Source organism: Syngnathus scovelli, chromosome 13, assembly GCF_024217435.2.
Source record: "Syngnathus scovelli strain Florida chromosome 13, RoL_Ssco_1.2, whole genome shotgun sequence".
In the NCBI taxonomy this organism is placed as follows: domain Eukaryota; kingdom Metazoa; phylum Chordata; class Actinopteri; order Syngnathiformes; family Syngnathidae; genus Syngnathus; species Syngnathus scovelli.
The window spans coordinates 7,327,804-7,337,527 of NC_090859.1; the positions used below are offsets into that span (position 1 = coordinate 7,327,804).

At 38.6% G+C, this 9,724-nt stretch overlaps 1 protein-coding gene across 1 annotated transcript; it reads left to right on the top strand.

The window, feature by feature from the left end:
* Positions 1-907: 907 nt before the first annotated feature.
* Positions 908-9,596, top strand: c7b (complement component 7b). The gene is given in 19 exon segments (XM_049737651.2): positions 908-1,564; positions 1,566-1,587; positions 1,779-1,840; positions 2,045-2,120; positions 2,252-2,393; positions 2,460-2,604; positions 2,691-2,829; positions 5,106-5,234; positions 5,346-5,589; positions 5,956-6,069; positions 6,138-6,304; positions 6,667-6,895; positions 7,065-7,236; positions 7,366-7,453; positions 7,636-7,768; positions 8,231-8,422; positions 8,718-8,814; positions 8,895-9,055; positions 9,405-9,596. Coding segments are annotated over 19 exon segments (2,517 nt in total). The 5' UTR covers positions 908-1,529; the 3' UTR covers positions 9,575-9,596.
* Positions 9,597-9,724: the final 128 nt, after the last annotated feature.

A 9,724-nucleotide genomic window follows, 5' to 3' on the forward strand; every position in this document is an offset into this window, starting at 1 on the left:
GTGAAACTTGGGAAGCGCTATAAAAGTTAGATTTCCAGGAACTGCGAGAAATAGGACGCGTATAAAGCCAACAGGGGCGTTGCCACCATTTTAGGAATTGTCAAGAGTCCTCTTCCTCGAGGAAACATGCCTGAGCATTTCAACCTTTGAAAAGGACGAATTATTAGTTTTTCCATTTTTTCTCATGCATGACTCAAAAAAAAAAGTTGGAAATAAACTTTCTTACCTTTTGTGTTTTAAGAGCCCAAAAGTCCTCATTATGCTTGCTCACCTTTTGACATAATGAGACCAAAAAGACAAACGTGCTAGACTTGTGCGCTGTACACCAAAATAGAGCCATGTAGGTTCAGCCTGAATATCAACATAAAAGTCCTTAATTTTTTGTTTAACATAATTCAGTATTAAATAGTTATTTTAGGCAAATTTGCGAGATCCCACCCCCCATAAGTAGTTTTCCATTAATAACAAACATACAGTTCAAACATACAGTAGTACTATTATAACACCAAAAACAATAAAAGGTGTTACAAGGGGTCAAATTGGAATACAATCTATAGATAAATAAAATTGATCTTGCCTGGCAGTGAGCTCAGCACCCCAAATCTCTAATCCTTGAAATGCCCTGAATCTTAAATATGAAGACGAAATAAGGAAAACACATTATTGGACAGAAGGAGAATTCCATAAAATAATCAAATTTCAATATTAATAATTTTAGATGCTGTTTAGAAGTGAATGAATGTGGGTGATTAAAATGTGTTAAACTGACATAATTTACTCCATTTACCCTTGAAGGTAGTACACATTTCAATTATGTCCAGCCAACATGCAAAACATGCAAAAATCTCACAGCAGCTTGTGTAAAGTTCTCACAGAAGACTTTTATATTTGTAAATGGGCCCGGGTACATGTTCATACTGTACATAAAGTTTGGGTGAAAGTGTGACAATTGTTACAGCAAATAATGTGAGCAGAGGTAACACGAGACTTTTTGTATGCATTAGGTATTTGTTCACAATTGTGTTGTTGCCTTAATTGCTTTAATTGCTTAATGGCAATATATATATTATATTGTTGTATATTGCTTGTTTTGTGCATGTGGGGGCGGGGGGGTATTCAACAATATAAACAATTTATCAAATAGGACGTGTTAACCTTTGTCCTGTTCCAGCACACTCAACTGGTGATGGCTCTATTCAGAATAAACAATGATTACGCAACCATTCCTGTAATGAAGCCCTCTGACAGAGTAGAATGCAGCATATGCCTTCAAAAAAGATTTTAAAAAAATAGTACCAGTAATGGAGGAGGAATTCAATTATTACATTGTTGGATACACTCGGAATCATAAAATTTAACAGAATTTGAAATTGAAGTTTTGGAAAAGAATGCTGAATTTCTTCCTGACTCACTGTGTGTACTCAGGCATTTCAAATACACTTGTTCCAATTTGATAGCTGAGACTTTCACCAGTGGGGGGGGATTCCAAATAATGGACTTCTGTTGGGTAATCGCACTTTGCTTGTCATATGATACCGAGGGTTACAACGCTGGACAAAACAAGCATCTAAGGAAGGCATCATGAAGGTAAACCCTTAAACACTGTTTGGTGTACTTTAAGGTTAAGTGTATATATCCGAATCTGTTTCTTCAGTTTGATATTGTTGTCATTTTTTGTATCAGAGCTCACATTTAAATATTTTTTAGTATTAATATTTCCTTTCATTACTTTTCATAGAAATAAAATTAGTTATTTTGTTCTTGTTTTATGTTAACAGTTGGACTTGGCTGCAGCCTTGCTTTCATTGGCTTTACTGCTTACATTTATTTTTCCTATTTGGTAAGTGATACTTCAATGCTCTCTGTCTTCTTTTACTACTGCTTTCATTTACTTATCAACAATATTTCATTTTGTCTATCAGCTGTTATCCTAGGCAGTATTGTGATTAACTAGTTCTTGATACAGAATCTTGCTTATGTATAAAATGTATAGCTTTTGTTATGAGGTTCAGTTCTTTTAATCACTAAAACAAGTACGTTTTAGCTGTCAGCAGCCCATAAACTGCCGATGGGGATCTTTTGGAGATTGGTCTGAATGTGATGGCTGCACTAAGACAAAGGTAACCCATAGAACAGTAGTAGCTGGTGCTGTGCCCTAAATGTAACCTCAGCTGCTATAAAAAGTAAATTTTCAGATTTGCAATTTGCTTATATTAAGTGTGCATAAACGTTGTTTGTTCATCTCCTAAAGGTGCGCACTCGAACTGTGGAGGTATATGCCCAATTTGGTGGTGTGCCATGCTCTGGACAAATTGCAGAATCCCATCCCTGTGTGCCCCAAAAGGGGTGTCCTCTAGAAATGGGTTGTGAATCAAGATTCCGATGCACATCTGGTAAGCTAAAAGGATAAGCTATGGAAAAACGTTGCCAATATAAATTCTCAAATATCGTCAATAAAGGTCAGTGCATTAGCCGGTCTCTGGTGTGCAATGGAGATCAGGACTGTGAAGATGGTCTGGATGAGAGAGGCTGTTATGAAGAGAACAGCCACTTTGTATGTGATCTTGATAAAACACCGCCCAACTCTGACTTGACTGGCAGAGGGTGAGTACCTCAAACTTTGACTGCATATATTGTACAACCCAAAGTGATCCTTGTAAATCTGATGAGTTTGTTGTCTCTATTACCAGGTATGACGTGCTGACAGGGAAGCTGAGGGCAGGCGTGATCAATACGCTGAGTTTTGGAGGGCAGTGCAGAAAGGTGTTCAGCGGTGACCATAAAATTTATTATCGACTACCCCAGAACATCCTCAGGTATAATTTTGAGGTGAGTAAAACAGATCCAACATAGTCATTGCCAGCATATGCCAGCTCTAAGAAAGAAAACATAAGCATATAAAACACAGGTGTCAAACTCAAGGCCCGGGAGCCAGATACGGCCCGCCACATCATTTTATGTGGCCCGCGAAGACAAATTGTGCATCAAATTCGTGTGATACTAGAATTGCAAATTGTCTTCACTTTTAATAATATCTTTTTTTTTTTACATATTTGACCAGTTTTTACTCATCTGATTTGAAAATGAGTTATTTGTCAGTTTGTTTTGTAGCTTTTACTGTATATAACATGAGGTGCTCATATATTTACCGTAATTTCCGGACTATAAGTCGCGGTTTTTTTCATAGTTTGGGTGGGGGGGCGACTTATACTCAGGAGCGACTTATATATGGTTTTTTTTTCACAAATTTTTACTTGATCATTAAGACATCACTTACAAGTATAGTTGACCACTTCCCATGTTATTTTTAGTATAGTTGATCACTTCACATGCTTTTATTTCTTTATCTTGAACATATTCAAAACATAAAAAAATAGAGAAAACAACAAATAAAGCAATTAACACTTTAAAGCACCATATCCAAGTCCACTGTCTGCTGTATGTACACTTGCTCCATTTTTGCTCCTCTTATATTTATTATTATTATTTATTATTATTTGTTTATTTATCATTTATTCAATACTCTTATTTATTCATTGTTAGTGCCTTCTTGGTTTTTTTTGTGTTGCTTGTATGCATATGTGTACTATCTCACTGAGGGATAGTGGAAATGTAATTTCAATCTCTTTGTGTGTCTTAGTATATAAAAAAATATATCGACGATAAAGCAGACTTTGACTTTGATAAAACAACCAAAAAAAATTATATTTTCAGACGAAACTGGATGAGGGCGCTCTAAATTTTACCGTTGGCCGTGACTCATCAACTGGGTGGGCTTAAGAAAAATGGCACCAAAAAGAAACTCATATTTTGCAGGTTACAAACTTCAAGTTGTAAAATATGCAGCTGAAAACAGTAATCGAGCAGCAGAAAGAAAGTTTGGAGAACCGTGATGTACCAATGGATTACTATTTCAAGTGACGTCAGTAGCGCGGCGCGCCGGTTGTTTACATACAAACGTGCCCACACAAGGACTACCGGCATCATTAGCGGTGATCATTTCTAAGTGACACGGAGGACAAAGAGTTTGAAGGAATTAAGGATTTGGAGTGACATAGAAGGTTTGAAAAACTATTATGGCTTTTACGCACGCCCGGTCTCTACTGAGTCGGGGGCCGACGCTCGGCCGAGTGGCTGTCCACGAACGGTGCGCGGGGCTCGGACATGGCCATTATGCACGCCCGGTCTGTCTGGAAGTCCACGCCGCCACACGCTTGGAAGTTTGTTTTGTTTAATAAAGAGCCGTTTACCAAACCTACGTCTATCCTTGTACTTTGTTAACGCTACAATATAGTTATATAGTAGATCTGTGGAATAAAGACGAGGCTGACGTCAGGGCGCACGCGCGGCGATGTTGACAAAGGACGAGGAATTTGATCGATGGATTTAATGGAATTAAAGTGCACGGATGGTTTGATAATATTATTGGCTTGTATTATAGTTATTTAAAATATAGTTTATCTATCGTTATATGAGCCTGTGGAATATTTTGAAGCGCAAGCGCCCTCAGCCGTGCGCACCCATTGTTGACAAAGAACGATCGATGGATTTAATGAATTGGAGTGACACTGATGGTTTTATAAACATGTTATTCATGTAATAGTTGTCCTTAATCACTCTATATGTTACGTCAGGCCCGTTCTCAGCTCTTTGTTTGTGTTTGTCACGTTAGCATACCTATCGTTTAGCCTGTTGTTGCTATCGTTTAGCCTGTTGTTGCTCGTTCATGACTGTTTTTGGTGTGGGATTTTGTCGAATAGATTGCCCCCAAAATGCGACTTATACTCCGGAGCGACTTATATATGTTTTTTTTCACTTTTTGGGGCATTTTATGGCTGGTGCGACTTATACTCCGGAGCGACTTATAGTCCGGAAAATACGGTATTCGGGTTAACAGTCATAATGGCCTTCCGAAAGAAGCTATGACTACAATGCGGCCCGTGAAAAAAATGAGTTTGACACCCCTGATATAAAACATATAAGTATACATCATATAAACAATGAATACAGTACAATACTGTAAAGCAAGGAACAACAATCCATGTTATGTATGGTAAAGGAGGGGTATACTGTGCAATCATATTTAAGATGTTTCATTTTTGCAGGTGAAAGTCGACAACGAGGAAAGTGATGACTCCTACGAAAGTTCTTGGTCCTACATGCAAGATATCCAGGTCAAGTCTTTAGTGGGACATGACCGTCGCAGCTTTCACAAAGATCTTACTGAAACAATGGTAACAATGACGTTATGTTGCTTGGTTGGCTGTACAGCACAAATACCTTACCCTGATCTTGCCTTTTCCTTTGTCTTCATGAAATTCTCATTCAATCACAAAATCAAACAGAATCAGAGACTTATAATTCTAAAGAATAAAGTGGAGTTGGCCCAGTTCCAAAACTCAGCCCCTCAGTATCTAACTCTGGCTGAAGAATTCTGGAAGGCTTTAATCTCGCTTCCATTCACATACAACTATGCCGCCTACCGTCAACTGCTGCAGAAGTACGGCACACATTATCTCGCTGAAGGCTCTCTTGGAGGTGAATACCAAGGCTTGTTGGAGTTAGACCGCCAAACGTTTGTCTCGTCCAGTAAGTATCTTTGTATGTATTTTTTGCCATTAGAAAAACAAACTACCGTCATTGCTGGACTATAAACTGAACCCGAATATAAGCCGCACCAGCTAAAATTAGAGGAAAATCCAGTTTTGTTCAGACACACTGGACTTTATAACACAGGTGTTTTAATGTTTTATTAACATATTTAAGATAATATGCACAAATCTCTTAGTATCAGAAAAATCATAAAAAAATCCATAGATAAACCGCACTGGAGTATAAGCCGCAGGGTTCAAAGTTTATGCAAAAAGTAGCAGTTTATAGTCCAGAAAATACGGTAACATTTTAAGTGAAAAATGTGTTGATGTCATGTGGTCTTGCTCTTGGAATTGTGTAAAGGCGCAACACATATAGACTACAAGTACTGCTGGAGAAAGGTGAAACGAAGACTGTTCTGGAAAAAAGTCAAAATCGTCTGTGAAAAATTCTCCAAATCTATATCATTTGGTGAAGGTGAGTATAAGTATTTAGCACAATAAGGTGTCAGTCTCATTCTCAAATTGCAATATTCTTCTCATCAGAAAGAGGTGTGACCAAGATGCCCATTAAGGTGAACACATATGGAGGCGATCCATCATTTTCAGACATTTTGAAAGTTCTGGATCTTGAAAATCCAGAAAGAAATGGAGAGGCCTATGATAACTGGGCCTCCTCTGTTAAAGATTTTCCTGACGTAATTGACATGAAGGTATGACTTCTATGACTTGTTTGGGGTTCAAAGAATGCATTCAGCTTGCTCGTACCCTTTCACGAGCCAATGCAAGCATGAAATAAAATGTATATGATATTTTATATTCAAGCCATTTTTTTTAGCTATGCTTTCCCTCATTTATTATTTTTTTTTTTTATCTGGGAATATTGGGACACACAAACCCCTTCACCAGGCAGGAGAGCAATGGACGTTTCAAATATCCCACAATATTTTCTTTTTGTTATTTTTTTTGTCTATATATTGTATCAGTATTGTTGTTGAGTTTTTGTAGCCCAATAGATAGGAAATCATTTTACGTTGTACTATATACACTGATCGCCTTGAAACTTGCTTTGCAGCTACGCCCTCTTTATGAGCTTATAAAGGAGGTGCAGTGTGCAGGACTAAAAAAGCTTCACCTCAAAAGAGCCATTGAAGAATACTTGGCAGAGGAGCACCCATGTCACTGCCAACCCTGCCGTAACAACGGCCAGGCGTTCCTTTCTGGTTCCGAGTGTCGATGCATCTGTCGCCCCGGAACTTCAGGACGGGCATGTGAACATGGAGCTGTGATTGGGGAACAAACAGGTAACAAACAGTTTGGAATTAAAAAAATAATTGGTGAAATGATTAAATCTTAAAAAAATGTTGCAAGCAGATTTTAAAGTGGAGTTGATTAACATAAATGTATAAATAAATGAATTATTAAATAATTGTAAATGTCCATTGTATGTTCACTCATGATAACTCTTCGCAGGGGTGATCCATGGTGGCTGGAGCTGCTGGTCATCCTGGAGCTCTTGTTCTGGGGGTCAAAGAGAAAGGTCTCGCAACTGCAACAACCCCAGCCCCAGCAGAGGTGGCCAGCACTGCTCCGGGGTGACTGTAGAGCAACTGCCCTGTGAAGATGCAGATATACAGTATTTAAAGTAAGGACACAAAAGCATGGATCTGTTCTGAATCAATCCAATTACATATTCAAAGTGACCGTGAATTAAATAGAATGGATCTATGATGATGTTCATTTGTGTTTTTCTTTTTTTCTAACTTGTGTGCAGGATGATGGAGCCGCAATGTTTCGGCCTGTCTGTGACTCCACCAAAGACCTGTGGACCTCCTCCAAACCTCCGAAATGGTTACATCCAGGTGAAATTTATATGATTAAAAGAAAATACTGTGTTCTGATGTCTGATTTTCACATAAACAAAAAAAAAAAGAAATCCATGTATGTACCTTATTTGGTGATGAATAAACAACCGGCATTGTCCTTTGCCAATTCTCAAACATGGATTATTTTAAGTATACCTGCTTCTGCGTGTCTTTTTCAGGACACCAGCGAATTTTATTTGGCTGGGAACACAGTGCAGTACTCTTGCATCGATGGCTATTACCTCAGTGGAAACTCTTTGGCTGAATGTACTGAAAGTCAGACCTGGAAGACTGGAGCAATGGTTTGTAAAAGTAAGTTTTCTCTCCATTACCATAATAAATGACCATAAAACCACTTCATTAGATTCTCATAAGGTTATAACATGTATAACAGATATGCGTATGTACCGTATTTTCTGCACTATAAGGCGCACCGGATTATAAGGCGCACCTTCAATGAATGGCCCATTTTAAAACTTTGTCCATATATGAGGCGCACCGGATTATAACGTGCACCGTCAATGAATGGCCCATTTTAAAACTTTGTCCATACGTATATAAATCCATATATTTGGACACGCCTGCCGTAGTGGCTCAATATTGGTCCATACATAAGGCGCACCGGATTAAAAAGGCTTTTGAAAAAATTGGAGGTTTTTAGGTGCGCCTTATAGTGTGGAAAATACAGCATTTATATTTATATATTTATATATATTTTCCCACGATGTACCACTGTAAGCCACTCTTACTTACTTTCTTCACTTCTGTTCACAGGTTCAACATGCCACAATCCCAATCTCAACAATGACGTGACGGCCACGCCTGTCAAAGTGGACTATCAGATTGGAGAGCGGATATCCTTGTCCTGTCCAAAGGGATTGATGTTGTCTGGTGACATTTCAGACATCATATGTACTCCCAGTCTGCAATGGTCTCCTTCTCCCTCCACAGCTCACTGTCATGAAGGTGATAATTATCAGAAATAGCATTACCTCATATATTTTATTCAAGTTCACCCATTTCTCAACTAGAATAGCCCTTGTCTCTCCATGAATCAGCTGTAGAAAATTGATTATCTTGTGGCAGTTGTGTTTTATTTGTACGTTTCCTCTTGTATTTTTATATGCCTGCTAGGTGACACACTGGTTAGCAGGTCCACCTCACAGTTAGGAGGGTGCGGGTTCATTTTGTACGTTCTCCCCTTGCCTGCGTGGGAAATCAAAAGTATTGATGTTATTTTCCCACTTATATTTGCTCTCAGGCCCCACAACTCCGACTCCTCCCGAGGGCCTGAAGTGTAAACCTTGGGAGAATGTCGGAAAAACTGATTGTGTGTGTAAAATGCCATTCCAGTGCCCGTGAGTATTATTTGGGTGAATGATTTCTTTTGTTTTATTACTTATTTTTACTTTTTGAAATAATTTATTGGTTTTGCCAGGACCTCTCTGGAGTTGTGTGCCAGAGTCAGCTCAAGCCAGCCTCGGGTGCTTGGTGTTTGCCAGGTTGGAGCGCTGCAATGTTTAGGCCGTAATTTTACCCTGGTCAATAATAGCGAATGTGATTGGCCGGAAGGGACGACCTCTGGAACAAAGTGTCAGCGTGAGTCAGGAATACTTTAAAAGTTTAATCATTTCAAAGTTTGTATCTTGTTGTTGAAATATAACATTTGTAGGTCTTAAAATGACTCATACAGTAGCTTTTAAGAGAAAATAGACAAAAAGGTTCATCCAGTTAATCCTCGCATTCTGCAGGAGTTTGCTAATGATCCTGATCAATTGAATCAGGTGTTTTTAACAATGGAAACTTCAAAAACATGTAGGAATGCGGCCCCCGAGGACTGGGGTCTAACATTCTGAACATTATGTAATGAATTTGGATATAAATAAATGTACTTAGTGTAATTTATAAATGGCAAGTCATAACCCATTCCTCTTCTTTCTATAATTAGCTGGAAATTGTCAATGCCAGAATCCGTCAGAATGTTCAGAAGACTCACACCCCCTGTGTGTGACATCAGACGTTGGCACTGTTGCCATGACGATGACCGAATGCCAAGTGAGGTCCAAGAGGTGTTCTGGTGAGCAGCTCACTGTGATCAGTATTGACGCGTGCCCCTAATAAAGTTACCTAATTTCCTTCACATTTGTTCTGTTCTTGCCTGTCCCATAACAAACTGTCTGTATAGGTTTTCTAATAAAAATTCAACACAATATAATGAAACCACAGAAGGATCACAATACACGAGAATAACTTGGTGCAAATTATTTT